Source organism: Pithys albifrons, chromosome 27 (genome assembly GCF_047495875.1).
Source record: "Pithys albifrons albifrons isolate INPA30051 chromosome 27, PitAlb_v1, whole genome shotgun sequence".
NCBI classification, from domain to species: Eukaryota; Metazoa; Chordata; class Aves; order Passeriformes; family Thamnophilidae; genus Pithys; species Pithys albifrons.
In genome coordinates, this window is record NC_092484.1 from 993,247 (window position 1) to 1,010,628 (window position 17,382).

At 63.1% G+C, this 17,382-nt stretch overlaps 2 protein-coding genes across 3 annotated transcripts; one reads left to right on the forward strand and one right to left on the reverse strand.

The window, feature by feature from the left end:
• Nucleotides 1-3,477: 3,477 nt before the first annotated feature.
• BABAM1 (BRISC and BRCA1 A complex member 1) lies at nucleotides 3,478-9,027 on the reverse strand. 2 transcript variants are annotated; one of them, XM_071578071.1, is made up of 9 exons: nucleotides 8,965-9,027; nucleotides 7,640-7,954; nucleotides 6,893-6,951; nucleotides 6,697-6,817; nucleotides 6,548-6,626; nucleotides 5,970-5,994; nucleotides 5,625-5,754; nucleotides 4,660-4,746; nucleotides 3,478-3,901 (listed from the first exon to the last, which is right to left on the reverse strand). In XM_071578071.1, the coding sequence occupies exons 2-9, from the start codon at nucleotides 7,913-7,915 to the stop codon at nucleotides 3,701-3,703; spliced, it is 978 nt and encodes a 325-aa protein (XP_071434172.1). In that variant the 5' UTR covers nucleotides 7,916-7,954; nucleotides 8,965-9,027; the 3' UTR covers nucleotides 3,478-3,700. The 2 variants fall into 2 exon arrangements, with proteins under 2 accessions (XP_071434172.1, XP_071434171.1); XM_071578070.1 differs by having other exon boundaries at nucleotides 8,925-8,967.
• Nucleotides 9,028-10,175: 1,148 nt separating this feature from the next.
• On the forward strand, nucleotides 10,176-15,231 carry USHBP1 (USH1 protein network component harmonin binding protein 1). The gene is made up of 15 exons (XM_071578041.1): nucleotides 10,176-10,627; nucleotides 10,821-11,086; nucleotides 11,174-11,265; nucleotides 11,348-11,475; nucleotides 11,548-11,766; nucleotides 11,857-11,949; nucleotides 12,032-12,273; nucleotides 12,364-12,504; nucleotides 12,576-12,655; nucleotides 13,199-13,334; nucleotides 13,420-13,657; nucleotides 13,793-13,984; nucleotides 14,051-14,142; nucleotides 14,300-14,422; nucleotides 14,981-15,231. Exons 1-15 carry the CDS (start codon nucleotides 10,619-10,621, stop codon nucleotides 15,150-15,152), a joined length of 2,223 nt encoding a protein of 740 aa, XP_071434142.1. The 5' UTR covers nucleotides 10,176-10,618; the 3' UTR covers nucleotides 15,153-15,231.
• The last annotated feature ends 2,151 nt before the right edge of the window (nucleotides 15,232-17,382 follow it).

Sequence of the window (17,382 nt, forward strand, 5' to 3'; positions counted from 1 at the left end):
TCTGTGGGTGCAGCTCAGCTGGAGAAACATGTTCCTTGCTGTGGAATATCCCTCCGGCCAGGCTGGGTTTTTGTGCCTCTGCTCGCTGGCAGAGCACGAGACACTCCAAGGCCTTGGGTTAGGGTAAGCACTGCTCAGCAACACCAAAACACTGGGGCCTTATCAGCGTTATTCCCATCCCAAATCCCAAACACAGCCCTGTACCAGCTACTGGGAAGAAAACTGGCTCTATCCCAGCAGAAACCAGGGCACCTGCAATGACCTCAGTGGGGCTGCAGGTGGGCAGTGAGTGCTGCTGGGGCAGCTCCTGTCGCTGTTCCTCAGCTTTCCCTTTCCCCCCCACCTGGAGTGCTGTGAGTGCCGTGTCCGAGCTGTGCAACTGCCACCACGGGGGCAAGTGGCACCCCTCCAGCTGTCACCCCCGGGGCTGCACAGCCCTGCCTTCCTCTGTCGCCTTCCTTTTTGGGGAGAAAGACCTGCCCACCTCAGTGCCTGACCGGCTCAGCCAAGGGAGGAGGACGAGGAGGACGACGAGGAGGAGGAAAAGCATCTTTAAGGGAGATAGCGGTGCCACTGCGGGGGAGCCCGGCCCCCACAGCAGCGCAGGATGTTGCCCAGACAGGTCTGCAGAGCCACAACTGGAGCTTGGCCTCACTGCCTCTGCCTCAGCATCCCCAGCCCTGCTTTCATCTCCCTGTTCCTTTCATGTCTTGTTTACTTGCCCCTGAGCTGCAGCTGCAAGTCACTGCATGGAGCAGATGAGCGTGAGCCCCCTGAGCTGACACCCCCGAGCTGACACCCCAGGGCTGAGCCCCCCAAGTTGCACCCCCCGAGCTGAGCCCAGCCCAGCAGGGCTGTGGGTTTCCTGGACTGCTTGGCCTGGCTCTGGCCTTTTCCTCCTCTGGAACCTCAACCAGCCCATCACTGCTTTGGTTCAGGGGTCAGACACATCCATTACAACTCCCATTCGGGTTTGCTTAAAATGGGAAGCTGGGAAGTAGGGTCAGAAATTCCATGGACCCCCAGCAACCAGCCAGGAGGGAGAGGGGCTGGGGGTCTCCTACAGCCTCTGCAGCTGCTTGGCTGCACATCCATGGGGTCTGTGAAAAAGCCACATCCCATTGGGTGGGGACAGGAGTGTCCCCAGCCCCCAGTGCCTCCCTGGACAGTGTATCCTGCTCAGGGCTCAGCAGCCCTGTGGCCTCCTGTGCCTCCAACCCTCATCCCCACACAGGCAGCAGCAGCTTTCCCAGTGCTCAGAAATGTGCCTTTTGTCTGTCCTGTTTTCCCTGGACAGCTGATGCCTCTGGGCCCACATTCCTCAGGGTCCCTGGCAGCCCCCCCAAGCCCTGATGTGCCACCTGCCTCCTCCAGGGCAGAGGAACAGGGCCTGGGTTTGCCCTGCTCCGGATTTGGGCTCCATGGGGAGGTAACAGCCAGTCCTGGGACAAGGGAACAGTCACCAGCATGGCACGTGCTCCCTCTCCCTTGTATGGCACAGAGGCCAGCAGCGCCCCAGCCCCGTGCCAGGAGCATGGGCAGGGCCTGGAATGTTTCTGGGAAAGCTCTGGAGCAGGGAGTGCATGTCCCATCCCCGTGGCACAGGAGTGACACCGATACCATGGGCACCTGCTGTGCCAGCCCTGTGCCAGCCCTGCAGGGACTCTGGGGCCCTCCCCTCCCAGTGCTTTACCAAGAGGTGCCCCAGGAGCACTTTTTGTCCTGGTGAACAAATCCCTGCAAACCCCAGAAGCTGCCTGGATGCAGCCACAGGCATGGACAGCCCCAGCACGGGTGTACAGCCCTGCTGTGTCTGCAGTGCCCTTTCCAGGGGAGCCAGGGGGATTTCTTTGTGGTTCAGGACTTTTTGGCCTAAAGCTGAGTCAGGGCAGGGTTAGGTCAGATACCAGGAAAAGGTTCTTCCTCCAGAGGGTGGTGGGCACTGAACAGGTTCCCCAAGGCTGCCAGAGCTCCAGGAGTGTTTGGACAATGCTCTGAGGGACAGGGTGGGATTGTTGGGGTGTCTGTGCAGGGCCAGGGGTTGGACTGGATGATCCGTGGGGGTCCCTTCCAGCTCAGGATATCCTATCATCTGTGATTCTAAGGAATTGTGCAATGTGCCAGCCTGCACATCCCCAGTTGTCCCACAATGACCCAGCTGCAGTGGGTCAGAGCTGCTTCTGAGGATCTCAGCCCTTCCAGAGAACTGGGAGAATGGTGAGAGGTGAAGAGGGACTGGGGTGTTTAAAAGCTGCAGCTTCTCCCATCTGCTGCTGTAAGCCAAGGTGGGCCCCCCTCTGTGGCACAGCATGAGCCCCATCCCTGCCCTTCTCCCCAGACACCCCAAAACTGGAGCTCCTGGAGCTCCTGCCCTTGGCTTTGGGGTCTGCAAGGCTTTCCCTGCCTGGGGTGCCTCTGTCCACCTTCCCAACACATCCCTGTGCCTGACCCTGACCCAGCCCTGATGTCTCCCTGTCCTTGTCCCTGGGCTGTGGCTGGTCTGGGGTGGTGGGCCAGGCAATGGGGGGTAGGAGATGCTCCTCAATGAACTGGGGTCTCCCCTGAAAGGATTTTTTTGGGGTGAAGCCACCCCAGGGGGTGTTTGCCCCCTCCCTCAGGCCACACTTCCCTGCAGGCTCTGCTGTGGGTTCCAGCTGCTCCTTCACTCTATGGCATCTCCTCTGGCTGGGGAATCTGAGGCACAACAACCACTGCCACCCCCTGTCCTTACTCAGTGTGTCCCACCTCTGTCCCTGAGACACTGGGCTGGGCAGCTCTGCTGTGGGGGCCTGGGGAGGGGGCACAGCCACAAAATGTGGGTGCGAAGCAGGAGCTGGCAAAGCCAAGCAGGATTTGCCAAGACCCCTTCCCTGCAGCACAAGGGGAGGGAAGGACCAGAGCCACATCCCTGGGGAGGATCCCATGGGGGCAGGATGGGGACAACAGAGGAAGATTCATCCCAGGGAAAAGGTGCCAGGACACAAAGGGATTGCTGCTTTTCTAGTGTTAATGGAGCCGCATCATTGGCACCTGAGAGCCCAAGGCTGTCAACCTTTTATCTTGGCACAAAGCTCAATCGTTCTTGGCACTTGCAGGTCTGGGAAACTGCAATCCCTTTGTGTCCTGGTACCTTTTCCCTGGGAGGAATCTTCTTCCATCTTCAATTCTGGGCTGAAAAATGGCAATTTTGGCTCCGGGTCCTGGGGGTGATGTGGCAGTGCCCGGGGGGCTCCTGGCTCTGGGGGGTGACATCCCCAGCAGTGACACTGTCCGGGCTGTGAAGGGACCGTGGGGTGCAGAGTGGGGGCCCCCCGAGGCTGCACCCCTGGAGCTGGGCAAGCAACTCCTCAGCATCACCCACCCCTGGGCCACCCTCACCCTCACCAGTTCCATGGTTTGCTTCCCATCCTGCGGAGAGGGGACATCGCTGCCACCACTGCCAAGGCCACCAGGGGGTGGCACAGCCCTCTGAGTTCATCGAGTCCAACCTATGACCCATCAACACCTTGTCATCTTTATTGCAATCCTTTTAGTCAATCCCAACCCCGACTTGATCTGGGTTCCCTTTTCCCACCAGTTCACCTTTAAACGAGCCCCCCCATCCCAGTAACCCCACACAGCCACCACCCCCCGCCATCCCCTGCCACCCCACCCCGGGGGGGACACCAGGGGGGTCCCTGTGACCACCCACCCCCCTGGCTCAGACGGTGGCCTCCACCTCGGGGGGCTCCTCCTCCTCCAGGAGCCCGTAGGCCGCGTGGCTCTGGAAGGGGCGCTGCAGGGGGTGTGCCAGCAGCTTGGCCATGCAGTTGTGCAGCTCCACCGCCGGCCCCGACAGAGACACCTCGTACTTGTAGTTGGTGCCCTTGGTGTCCAGGCTGCTGAAGAAGCTGTACATCTCCTGGGGAGGGGACACAGGGCAGGGTGGGCAGGGGGTGGACCCACCCTGGGGAGATCTTGGTTGTTTTCCTCCCACTCAAGGGGTCAAGTGAAGTCCAATGGGATCTCCCCGTGGGGAATGAGCTTGTTCTACATTGACCTGAGGTTGCTGTTGGGTTTGTTCCACCTTTTCTGTGTGGTCTCCTCTGAAACTCAGCCTAGGGCAGAGGCTGGACTGAAGAGTTCCTCAAAACCCCCTAGGGAGGGGGTTGGACTGAGTGAGTTTCATCAAAACCCTGCTAGGCTGGGGGCTGGACTGAGAGCCCCCTCAAATCCCCCTAGAACATGGGCTGGACTGAGAGACCCCCCAAATCCCACCTAAGGCAAGGGCTGGACTGAAGGAGCCCCCTTAAACCCCACTTAAGCCAGGGGCTGGCCTGAAAGAAACCCCTCAAACTCTACCTAGGACAGGGGTTGGCGTGAAAGAGCCCCCTCAACACCCCCTTGGCTGGGGGCTGGCATGGAAGAGCCTCCTCAGGAATTCAGGGCCATTCTTTCCTCCCTGCCTTCTGTTTTCCAGGATTCCCAGCTCCATGGAATAGGTGGGGGGTCAGCTGGACCCCCCCACCACAATGTGAGCCAGTTCTGGCTGGAGCCTTTCTGACATGAATTCCTTCCTTAAAGTGAGGGAGAAATCCCTGCAAACAGCACAGAGCTCACTCCTGCTAAGTCAAGGGTCTCCCAAGAAATCCCACCACCACCATCCCTCTCCTGCTGTACCTTCCAGCTCGTCTCCTCCTCCTTCTCCTCCACTCCATTGTGGATGTAAACCACGTCGAAGAAGAAGTAGGGGCACTGCAGCATCTTCTGCAATGGAACCAGGAAGATTTTCCATGTGCTGGGATAACCCTGGAGCCACTGGGGTCACCCCGAGGGGACACAGGGGGGACTCACAGAATCTCAGAATCAATGAGGTTGGAAAGGACCTCTGAGATCATCAAGTCCAACCTGTGACCCAACACTCCCTTGTCACCCAGACCATGCACCAAGTGCCACCTCCAGAATGGTGACACCCAGAGCATGGCACTGAGTGCCACCCCCAGGGTCAGTGACTCCACCACCTCCCTGGGCAGCCATTCCAAGGTCTGATCACTCTCTCTGGAAAGAACTTCCTGATGTCCACCCTAAAACTGCCCTGGCACAGCTCAGACTGTGTCCCCTTGTCCTGTGGCTGTTCCTGGAGCAGTGACCGATCCCACCTCCTGTCAGGGAGTTGTAGAGTGAGAAGGTCCCCCCTGAGCCTCCTCCTCTCCAGCTGAGCCCCCCCAACCCCCTCAGCTGGATTGGGGTCCCAGCTCCATTCCCTTCCCCGGACACGCTCCAGCCCCTCAATGTCCCTCCTAAACTGGGGAATCAAACTGGACACCCCAGTGTGGGGCTGAGCTGTGCCCTCCTAAACTGGGGAACCCAACCTGGACATCCCAGTGTGGAAACCAACCCTTCCCAGTGTGGGGCTGAGCTGTGCCCTCCCAAACTGAGGGGCCCAGAACTGGGCACAGCACTCGAGGTGTGGCCTCCCCAGTGCCCAGTCCAGGGGCAGAATCTCTTCCCTGCTCCTGATCCAGGTCAGGATGCCACTGGCCTTGTTGCCCACCTGGGCACACCTGGCTCATGTCCAGCTGCTGCCCACCAGGTCCCTTCTCTCCAGCCACTCTGTGCCCACCCTGAGCTGCTGCAGGACTCACCTTCGTGTTCTCTGACGTGGGGAACTGGGGTTGGCAGCCCGGGCGGCCGAACACCAGGATGGTCCGGACCACGTAGGGTGGTGGGATGGTCTGGACATTCTCTGTCACTGGCAGCTCAATCTTCTGCTGGCTGTGCCAGGGGAGGGGGAGGTGCATCAGGGACCTTCATGGCACCCCCAGCTCAGGGGGAGCAGTGCCCACCCCAAGAGCCCTTTGGGTTAAAGGCTCAGGGTGTAAAGTGGAGAATTTGTAGCCCAGTGGGAGCTTTGACCCCCTCCAGGACCCCCAGACTGCCTCAGCACTCACTGACCCCCTCAGCACCCCTGACCCTCCCAAAACACTCACATCAGGTTGAAGAGTCCTTCCAGATCTGCACTCCAGGTAAGGACCAATCCCGACACATGGACCCTTTCTGCCCATTCCTGGGGACATCCCAGCTCAGGGACTTCCCACCCCAGGGACATCCCAACCCCAAGGACACTCCAAACTGGGGACATCCCAGCCCAGGGACATCCCAACCCAGGGAAATCCCACCTCCAGGGAAATCCCCCCTGCAGGGACATCTCATGCCCAGACTGGCACCAGGACACCCAGGCAGCCCCCTGGGTGGAGGCCATGGGACTGGGTGCTGGGAATAGGGAGAAAACACCAAAAAATGGGTGTTTGGTGGGTGGGGAGGGTCTGATGTCACCCATCTGTCTTGGGGGTGGCTCAGCAGCTCCGTTGAGCTCCAGCCTCCAACATCAGCACTGCTCCGTGTGCCTGGGATGCCAGTGACAAGCATGGAGGGTTCCTGCAGATTCTCAAGGGACCCCACTGGCACCCAAGGGACCCCAATGGCACCCAGGAGACCCCACTGGCACCCAAGAGACCCCAATGGCACCCAGGAGACCCCCATCTCATCCCCACAGGCGGGTGGATACTGAATGACTTGCAGACGACGGTCTCCAGGTCATAGAGGCAGCTGCAAACCTCACGGGGGTCTGAGGTGAACCCTGAGAGCTGAGAGGAGCCAGGTGAGGGGTGCACAGAGCTGTCCCTGTCCCTGTCCCCATCCCTGTCCCCAACTCACCCACGTGGCATCGTTGTTCACCACCACCAGTGCAAATTCGTGGCACTTGTCGATCTTGTGCTTGGTCCTCACAAACATCTCAATCATCTTCTGGGAGATGTTCAGAGCGTTGGTCTTGGACCTGTCACGGGGCAAACTGGGCTCAGCAGGTCCCAGCAGCCCCCCAGGGACCCCTTGAGCAGCCCCCAACTCTCACCCATTAAAGGACTCCAGTTTGAGCACTGCCATCTCCTCCGCCAGGTCCAGGCAGATTATCTGCAGGAGAGGGAGACACAACTGAGTGCCCCCAGCCCCTTACCCTGGTGTCAGGACTGATCCCTGCTCAGCCCTTCTGCATCCCCCTGTATCCCCCCACACACCTCACTGCATCCCTCTAGCATGTTCCCTGAGAATTCCCCAGTATCCTTCCAGCATCCTCCCTGGTAATACCCCAGAATCTCTGCAAAACCCTTAATATCCCCCAGAATCTTCTGATAACTCACCAGCATCTTCCCTGATAACCCCCCAGTAGCCCCCCAGCATCCTCCATAATAACTCCCCAGTATGCCCCCAATATCTGCCCTGATAACTCCCCAGTAACCCCCCACCATCCTCCCCAGCACCACCAGTATCCTTCCAGCATCCTCCCCTCATAATCCCCCAGTATCCCCCCTGCATCCTCCCTGGTAACTCCCCAGCATCCCCCCAAATCCTCTGATAACTCCCCAGTATCCCCCAGCACCCCCAGTACCCCTCAGCACTCCCAGTACCCCTCAGCACCCTTCCCAGCATCCCCAGTACCCCTCAGCACCCTCCCCAGCATTCCCAGTACCACACAGCATCCTCCCCTGCACTCCCACCATCCCCCAGCATCCCCAGAACCCTCCCCAGCACCCCCAACACCCTTCCCAATACCCCCCAGTATCCCCCAGCACCCTCCCCAGCAGCCCCAGCATCCACTCACCACCTTCTCGGGGCAATTCACTCGGGGGGTCTTCACCTGCACCTCGGTGGGCGCGGCGGGGCCGGGCCAGGCGGTGCCATCGGGGCCGGCGGTGCCCTGGGGGCTGTGGTCAGCGCTGGCCGCCTCGCCCTCGCCCTCGCTGCGGTTGCCCACGCTGGCCTGGGCGCTCAGTGCCCGGTCCTCGGCGCCCTCGGGGTTCGAGCGGGTCCGGGGCCGCGGCTCCGGCACCTTCTCCTCGTCCTCCTCGGCCGCGCTGCCCGGCTCCGACGTGTCCATCCCGCGCCCCGCGGGGGTCCGGCCGCGAGGATGGGGGGGCTGGGGGTGGGCACAGCACGGCTGGGACCCCGCAACCCTCCCTGTGCCCGGCTCTGGGCACCCCCTGCCCGCGCACCCCTCTCTGGGTACCCCCTACCCACCTACCCACTGCTACACATACCCCTGCCCCGTGTAGCCCCCCACCCTGTGCAGCCCCTGCCCACGACCCTCCTTGCCCACGCACTCCCCACTCTATTCACCCCCTGTCCCGCAGCCCCCACTCTATGCACTCCCTGCCCACGCAACCCCCCTGTCCCCTGGCTCTGGGCACCCCCTGCCCACGACCCTCCCTGCCCACACACTCCCCACTCTATTCAGCCCCCGCCCCCTGCAGCCCCCCACTCTATGTACCCCCTGTCCATGCCCCTCCTTGCCCACGCAGCCCCCACATTATGCACCCCCTGCCCATGCACCCCTTGCCCCTCACACACCCCCACTCTCTGCCCCCCCTGCCCCACACACCCCCCGCTCTGTGTATCCCCTGCCCACGTACCATCCCACACCCCTTTATACACCCCCTTCCCACGTCTCTCCTGCCCCACGCGCCCCCCAGCTCCATGTACTCCGTGTCCTCCCTGCCCCGGGAACCCCACGCGCCCCCCTGCCCACACATGCCCCCAATCCGTGTACCCCTGCCCACCTACCCTCTGCCCCACGCACTCCCCTCCCCACTCACCCCTTATTCACGCATCCCCCCGTCTCAGCACCCCACGCATCACCCGCCCCACGCACCCCCTCCCCGTGCATCCCCCCTGCCCCACGCACCCCCTGCGTGGCGCACACCCCCCGTTCCATGTACCCCCTTCCCACGCACCCCCCGCCACCCGCACCCCCTGCCCCGTGCGCTCCGTCCCTTCCGTGTCCTCCTTTCCCAGGCACCCCCCGCATCCCCTGCCCCGTACACACCCCCCGTTCCGTGTCCCCCCCCTCCCACGCACCCCCTCCCCGTGCACCCCTCCTGCCCACGCACCCCTCGCTCCGCGCCCCCCGCGCCCCCTCCCCGCACTCACGAGCTCCAGCCCCGTCCGGTCCCGGCGGAAGCGGCTCCCGGCGGGGACTGCCGGGAGTTGTAGTTCTTTGGGATCCGGAGGACATCGAGGGACGCGACGGGACCCCCGACACCCCCCGGCATCGCCCCGACCCCGGAACGCCGCCCCCCGAACCTCAAATACCCGCACGCATCCCCCCTGCACCCCAAACATCTCTGTGTGCCCCTTTCCCAAACATCTGTGTATGCCCCTTTCCCAAATATCCATGTGCACCCCTTCCCCAAATACCCGTGTGCGCCCCCAGGAGCTGCCCCTTGCACCCCGAATATTCAGGTTCACTTCTCTGCACCCCAAATATCCTGTACACCCCCCTCAATTGCCTCCTGACTCCCAAATATCCATGTGCAGCCCCACGCCCCAAATATCCATATGCACTCTCAGCAACTGCCCTCTGTACCCCAAATACCCACGTTCACTTCTCTGACACCAGATGTCCTGTGTGCCCTCATCAAGTGCCTCTTGCACCCCAAATATTCATGTTCACTCCTCTGCACCAGCCTCTGAGCTCCAAATATCCCTGTGCCCTCCCTGCACCCCAAATATCCGTATTCACCCCCATCAACTGCCCCCTGCACCCCAAATATCCACGCTCAAGTCTCTGCACCCCAATTATCCATGTTCACCCCACGAACTGCCCCCTGCACCCCGAATCCTCATGCCCACCCTGCTGCACTGTTGCACACTCCCTCTGCACCCCAAATCCCCATCCTCCCTCCCAGCACCCCAAACACCCACCCAGCACCCTCCAGTACCCAGACACTGCCCCTCCTGCCTCCCCAGCACCCCCACAGCACCGCTTGGCACCCCAAAACCACCCCCCTGACTGCCCACAGCACCCCCTCTGACCCTACACCCCCAGCCCTCCCCAAGGCCTCTCAGCACCCAAAATTCTCCACCACACCCCCAAAGTTTCAGGGTGTCCCCCCTAAATTCCAGGGATGCTCCAGGGCACGAAGCTGGGAGCATCCTCCCCCCTGGGAAGGGGGCCCAGCTGAGCTGGCAGGGGGCAGAGTGGGGAGGGGGGAGTATTGGTGGGGAGGGCACCCCGAAATTGCTCTGCCCTCACCCCTGCACAGGGCAGTGCAATGGTTAAGTGGAGGTGGCTGTGAGGAAGAGGAAATCTCAGCAGGAACAAGGACAGGGGAAGGCCAAGGGCTGTGGCCGGAGGCGCAGCCGGGCCGGGCCGGAAGGTGTCGGAGCCTTGGCCGTGGAATCGGGACGTGCTGGAACTCCAGGGTGGTACTGGGACATACTGGGACCCTTGGTGTGGAACTGGAATGTACCAGGAGCATTGGTGTGGAATCAGGGCGGGTTGAGACCCCCCCAGAGTGGGACTGGGACATACCAGGACCCTCAGTGTGGAACTGGGGACGTGTCAGAGCCCCACTGTGGAATCAGGACGTGCCAGGATCCCCAGCGTGGAACTGGGACATACTGGGCCCTTCAGTGTGAAACTGGGACGTATCAGGACACTCAGTGTGGAACCAGGACCCTCAGAGTGGAACCAGGACATACTGGGATCTCCAGTGTGGAACCACAGGACGTACCAGAACCTTCAGTGTGGAACCAGGACGTGCTGGGAGCTCTGGTGGGCACGGGACAGGAGGTGACCAGGATGGAGAAGGCAAGTGGGGTGTCACATGTGCCAGGCGTTTCCTGGGGCTGATCCCACATGGCCAGGGGGCTCCTTGTGCTGCCCTGGGGCATCCCCCCAGCCACAGGCCTGGTGCTGGGCTCTGGTGTGTAATTCCAGGTCCAGAGACCCAGATGAGGCTGCAGCCAATGACCTGGTTGCCAAAACTCATCCCCTGTCCCAGGAAATCCCTGTGGGTGCCACCCTGTTGGACCCCAGTGCTGGGCAGGAGATGGACACACTCTCCTGGCCCCTGCAGCCCCCACAGCTCCCACCTGGCAAGGAGGAGGAGGAGGAGGATGAAGAAGGGGATGAGGAGGATGAGGATGAAGAGGACATGGCAGGTGACACTGAGGACATCCTGTGCTACAAAGAGCACATTGCCAGGCCACCAGCCATGGTGGCCCAGCTGCACCGACAGACTGAGCAGCTCCAGAGCCGCCCCAGCAGGTACTGACACCAGCACTGGCACACAGGGAGCACCAGGGGCTGTCACCACATGGTCCTCCTTCATCTCTGCCCTTCATCACCCCACAGGGAGGATGAGGAGGGCTGGGAGGGCACCACCAGCCTCCCCACTGCCAGCTTGACACCACGGCACGTCGATGGCACCGGCACTGGACTGGAAGGTGAGTGCTCAGTGCCATGTGTGCTGTGCCATGTCATTCAACACTGTGCCACCCCTGATCCCGCTGTGCTCCCTGTCCCCAGCCCACAGCCCCGACCTCTTTGCGGACCTCCAGCACGCTGTGAGCTCCCTGGAACGCGCCGTCTTCTCCCGGCACCGGCAGCCACCGGCACAGCCCATGCCCGGTGAGGAGTGGGCACGAGCGGTCAAGGTGAGCCCCACTGGTGTGGTCAGCCCTTATGCCAATGGGATGGGCACTGACTGACCAGCTCTCTACCCCCAGAGCCTGGAGGAGCTGAGCCGGGCACCGGGCTGGGCTGGGCAGGTGACACGGTGGTGCCCTGCGGTGGGAGTAGGTGAGGAGATGCCGGCGGAGGTGGCGACAGTGCTGGCGAGGAACGTGGCACTCCGGGCAGCCCTGGGGCGCCGGGAGGAGGAGCTGGAACAGGCCACGGCCGCGCTCCAGGCACTGCAGGGCGAGCGAAACCGACTGCAGGGCAAGGTGGGTGTGTGGGTACGGCGGGAGCAACCAGGAACAGCCCTTGCGGTGCCACCAGAGCGGCCCCGGCACTCAGCCCCGTGCTCGGCACAGGTGCAGGACTTGCGGGATGCTCTGTCCAGGCTGGAGGAGCCGGGAGGCTCTGGAAGTGACACCCCCAGGGTCAGTAGTACCCCAGAGCAGCAGGTGAGTGCAGGGTTGGGACATGCAGGGGGTTTTGTGAGGCAGATCCTGCCCCGGTGCTGGTCTCTGCCTGTTCCCTCTGCAGGTTTTGCCCCACTGTGTTGACAATGCTCAGCCTCACGGGATGCAGCTCCAAAGGATGAAGTCCCAGGAGAAGCAGCCCCATGGGATGCAGTCCCACGGCTCTCAGCCCCACGGGATGCAGCCCCACAGGATCCTCCCCCATGGGATCCAGTCCCTCGGTTCTCAGCCTCACAGCCCCCTCTCCCCCCAGCCCTCGACGGGTGCCAGCCTGGAACAGGAGGAGCAGGTGCAGCAGCTGCAGGGGTGAGTGCCCCCACCCCAGAGGCTGCCGAGCCCTCCCCGGTGGGGACGCTGCGGCCTGGCCCGGCTCACCGGGGTGCTGGCGGGGCCCAGGTGCCTGGGGAGGCTGCAGGAGGTGAACCGGGAGCTGGCAACCGCGTTCCAGGAGTGCAAGAGCGACGCGGAAAGGCTGAGCATGGAGCTGGGACAGCACGAGTCGCGCAGCACCGCCCTGCGCCTGGCCCTGCGCTGCAGGTGGGACCGGGACGGCACAGGAGGGTGGGGGGCAGGATGGGGACAACCACACTGAGCCCCTTGTCCTGCAGCGAGCGCTGCGGGGGAGCTTATGCCGCCCTCCTGGACCTGCTGCAGGCGAAGGTGGGACGGGAGGATGGTGCCCGTGGGGGTGAGTGACAGCGCGGGGTCCTTGGTGTACCAGCAGTGCTGGGGGTCCCAGGGGGACACTGGAGAGTTATCGGGGAGAATGATGGAGGGATACTGGGCTTACTGGGGAAGACACGGAGGGGATACTGGAGGGCTGGAGAGGATGCTGGGAGGATTCCAGAGCATGTTAAGGGGATACTGGGGAGTTATCACGGGGGATGCTGGGGAGGATACTGAGGGGGGATACTGGGGAGTTACCAGGAGGATACTGGTGGTCCTGGAGAGGATTCTAAGGGGTCACTGGGGAGTGATCAGGGAGTATCTGAAGGGGTGTGGGGGAGTATGGGGGGATGCAGAGGGGTTGCAGCAGAGATGCTGCTCCAAAGGAGGGGTATCAGAAGGATGTTGGGGGGATGTAGGGAGGATATTGCAGCTATGCAGGGAGGATGTTGGGGGGATGTAGGGAGGATGTTGGGGGGACGTAGGGAGGATGCTGGGGACCCCAGTCCCCTGCACAACCCCTGCAGAGGGGCACCTGCCCACACACTGCCTGTCCCATGCCCAGGAGCCTCAGGGCAGCCAAGCCCAGGGCACAGATGGGGGTCCAGCCCCACGGCCACAGAGGGACCGCAGCTCTCAGGCACAGCGGAGCCGAACGGGCGGGAGGACACCGGGAACAGCAGCTCCCCCGGGGCGCAGAGGTACCTGAAGAAGGGCGGGGGACACGATGCTCAGCAGTCCCCGTGGTACCCCAGTGCCCACCCCAATCACACCCCCCTCCCGCAGCGCTCCAGCGCCCCGGGGGATGGAGGAGGGGGCCCTGCGGGAGCACATCCGCCGGCTGCGCGCGGAACAGGCGGCCGTGGAGGGGTCCCTGCTGGACATCCCGGCGCCCTCCGGCCCCCGGTGCAGCCAGGACGCACAAGCCCGGGCCGAGCGGGCGCTGCGGGATGCCAAGGCACTGCTGCGGGGCTGGAGGCGGCCGGAGAAGGCGGAGCTGCTGCAGGACCTGGCGGTGCTCAAGGTGAGATTTGGAGAGGGTTGAGAGGGGCCCGACGCCTGGATCCCTCCACGCGGGACCCGGCGTGGGAACGGAGCCTGAGGACTGGGGCTGTGCCTCGGTTTCCCCCGCCCGGTGGTGACAATGCTGCCGTGCCAGGATGCCATGGCTGACCTGAGGACACGGCTGCAGCTGGTGGAGAGGGAGAAGCGGGGCCTGGAGGTGCTGGTGGCCGGGCAGGGGCCGCGGGAGGCTGCCCTGCGTCTGGTGCTCCAGCACCTGGAGTGGGAGCGGGATGGGGGGACCGACCGCCCCCTCAGCAGCTCCAGCAGCTCCAGCAGCAGCGAGGAGGTAAGGATGGCTCCAAGCTCCCCATGGACCCTCCTTGGGGCTGGGACCCACACCCAACCTCTGCAGGATGCTCAGATTGGCCGGGTTGGAGCTGCAGCTCCTCAGAACCCTCCAGATCCAGAGAGGATGAGCAAAGAGCTGCTCCGCACCTTCACCAGGTAAGAGACCTCGATGGTGTGAGTGGTGCCAGGATAGGCACTGAGAGGGGCTGGGCATCGTGCCAGGCTGGGAATCATGCTGGGAAATCATTCTGGGATGGGCATTGTGTGGGCACCAGGCACGGTGCCGGACTGGCTGCCACATGGGTGTCCCCAGGACGGAGGAGCTGCGTGCCCGGGCACAGGAGCTGGTGCTGTCCCTGGAGCAGGGCAGTGCTGCCAGCCGTGCACAGCAGGCACAGAGTGTCACTGTCACCGCCGATCTGTTCCAGGCACACAGGTGGGCAAGTGGCATCCACGTCTCTGCTGGGTGGGCGTTGGGTGCAGCATCTCCTGGGTGCCCTGTGTCCCTTGGGTGCCCTGTGACCCCTGGCTCTCCTGGGTCTCCTCAGTTCCTTGTGTCCTCTGGGTGGCCTGAATTCCCAGAACCCTTGATCCCCCCTGCCAGCATGATCCTCCGGGTTCCCTGGATGCCCTGGATCCTTGGGGTCCCCTGTGTTCCCTTAGTCTCCAGGGTGCCCTGAGTCCCCTGGATCTCCTGTGTCCCCTGGATCCCTGGAGTCCCCTGGATCTCCTGTGTCCCCTGGATCCCTGGGTGTTGTGGATCCCTCATGTCCTCTGTGCTCCCCATGTGCTCTATGTTCCCCATATTCCCCGTGTGCCCAATGTCCCCCATATCCCATGTCCTCTGTATGCCCAGTGTCCCCTGTGTCCCCATATCCCCCATGTCCCTCCATATTCCCTGTGTGCCCGGTGTCCCGTGTCCCCATATCCCCCATGTCCCCCGTGTCCCCCCGTGTGCCCCGGGCCCCGGGCGGGTGCTGAGCGTGCCCCTCAGCGCCCTGGCCCTGGCGTACCGCGGTGCCCGGAGCAAACAGGCAGCCCAGGTGCGGCGCTTGGAGGCGCAGATGGGAGCGCTGCGCAGGCAACATTCCCGACGGGAGCAGGCGCTGGCCCGCAGGCTGCACACCCTGGAGCAGGGCACGGCCGGCAGCGAGACCTGCATCTAGAGACACCCCAGAACCCCCTCGAAGCACCCCCGAGCCGGGAGGGGCCTGCTGTGTCCCCAGGATAATAAACCGTGGATGCTCGTGGGCACCGTGTTTTGGCATCGAGGGCCTTTGCGCTTGGACGGGGCTCAACCGGGGGAACCCCAGCTCGGCTTATGCCGGGTGGGGGGCCACGAACAAAGGGCGGGCTCGCCCTCGGCGCCGCCCCCGCTGTCTCCCGGCGCAGATGAAGCCATTTGGTTCTCCCTGCCGCGGGATCAAAGGTGATGGCAGTGGCCGTGGCGCGGGGCCCATCCATATTCAGGAGGAAGAGGAGCAGTGACCCCGCGCCGGGGGCATCCTGGCCGTGCGGGGGGGGGGGGGTGGCTCTGGCAGCAGGGTTTGCGCGGGGGCTGCTGCGGGGAGCGGGGGCTCAACCCACCAGCCCGAGCCCCCTCCATCCCCACACGAGGGAGCAGAGCTGAGCGTGAGGCTCAGGGGATGAGCAGGGACAGTGCGGGGCTTGGATGCGCTGAGGGGTGGAGGGAAACTGAGGCACGGAGCTGGAGACGGGCTCCAAGGAGGCCTGGATCTCCCTGGGGAGATCATGCAGCAGAGTTCAAGGTTCTGTGGATCAATATCCAGAGCTGTGGTGATGGAGAGGGCTGGGAGAGAGATGCAGGGATTTGGGGGATGCAGGGACACAGCGGTGCAATTATGCAGGGATGCAGAGCTGTGGGGATGCAGGGATGTGGGGATGCAGGGGCTGTGGGGATGCAGGGATTCAGGGATGCAGAGCTGTGGGGAGGCAGGGATTCAGGGATGCAGGGATTCAGGGATGCAGGGGCTGTGGGGGTGTAGGGATTCAGGGTTACAGGGGCTGTGGGGATGCAGGAATTCAGGGATGCAGAGCTGTGGGGATGCTGGGATTCAGGGATGCAGGGGCTGTGGGGAGGCAGGGATTCAGGGATGCAGGGATTCAGGGATGCAGAGCTGTGGGGATTCAGGGATGCAGAGCTGTGTGGTGCAGGGATTAAGGGATGCAATTGTGCAGGGATGTGGGGATGCAGGGATATGGGGATGTGGGCATGCAGTGATGCAGGGATTTAGGGCTGCAGGGATTCAGGGAACAGGGATGCAGCTCATCCTCCCAAGCTGCCTGTGCCCTCCACCCCCACCACCTCGCTGCTCTCTGAAATGGGGTCACCTCCACGTCCCCAGAGGCAGCGGCAGGGCTGGATCAAAGGACAATTCACCAGGGAGCTGCCCCGGCACAAAATGGGAGCAGCAGAGCCCTGATTGGTGCCCAGCACAGAGAGAGGGTGCCCAGCACAGAGAGAGGGTGCCCAGCACAGAGGGAGGGTGCCCACATTTGGATACTGGAGCGGGGGGCTGCGTGTGCACCCTGCTCCCACTCCCGGTCCCTGGGCATGGCCCCAGTGGGGACCGTGGCTTGTGGGGGGGTCCTGTGACCCGGGGCCGGTGGCGTTGGAGGTGCTGACCTGCAGGTTGAAGGTCAGGGCTCCGAGCTCAGACCCCTTTTCAGATTCAAATGGGCTCCCGGGGGCTTTGTGCAGGGTCAGGCTCCACCAAGAGCCGCATGAAAGGCCGGGGCAGCCAGGGCGGCCTCGACCCTGGGTGCCAGGAGGAGGGGGAGGGCAGGTGGGACCTGCCACCACTCCCACCCTGCCCAGAGGGTCCCTCCTGCCATGTCACACTGACTCTGGGGCCAAAACTCGGGGTCCACATGCTCGATGATGTTCTGTCCCATTTCCTGCCTCAGTTTCCCCTCTGTGGAGCCAGAAAAGGGTCAGGTCACCCCCAGCCTCTCCACAGGGCTGGGGGCAAATCCATGGCACTGACAGGGGTGAAACCACATCCCCGTGGGGTCACATGTGGGGCACAGGGCGGGTAAGAGCCCCTCTGTGCAGTGACCCCCACCCAGGGTTTGCACCCTCATGGGCCACAACCTGAACAACGGCTGAAAATCAGGGAATTGAGCCCAAATCCCCTATTCCACCCATGTGGGGGTACACTGGGCTCACGGGGGACAGACAGACAGAGGGACAGGGTGGCATCTATCCAAGCCCTCAGCTGGCAGGCCCCATGTGTGTTTGGGAGAGGGATTGGCTGCCCCACAGCCCAGAGTGGTGATAACTGGGATGAGGGGTTTTGAGGCAGGGCTGGTGATGGTGGTGCCATCGGGCTCTCCAGTGCTGCTGGTTTCCATCCCTCCATCAGTGCTGGTCTC

Bases quoted from the DNA above. Each gene is read 5' to 3' on its own strand.
- USHBP1 (XM_071578041.1), top strand. The intron at 11,266-11,347 runs GTGAGTGCTCAG...CCCTGTCCCCAG, and splicing joins CACCGGCACTGGACTGGAAG to CCCACAGCCCCGACCTCTTT. The intron at 14,143-14,299 runs GTAAGAGACCTC...GGGTGTCCCCAG, and splicing joins CTGCTCCGCACCTTCACCAG to GACGGAGGAGCTGCGTGCCC.
- BABAM1 (XM_071578071.1), bottom strand. From the start codon at position 7,915: ATGGACACGTCGGAGCCGGGCAGCGCGGCCGAGGAGGACGAGGAGAAG. The intron at 6,952-7,639 runs GTGAGTGGATGC...CCTCTCCTGCAG, and splicing joins TGAATTGCCCCGAGAAGGTG to ATAATCTGCCTGGACCTGGC. The intron at 6,627-6,696 runs GTGAGTTGGGGA...GGCTCCTCTCAG, and splicing joins TGAACAACGATGCCACGTGG to CTCTCAGGGTTCACCTCAGA.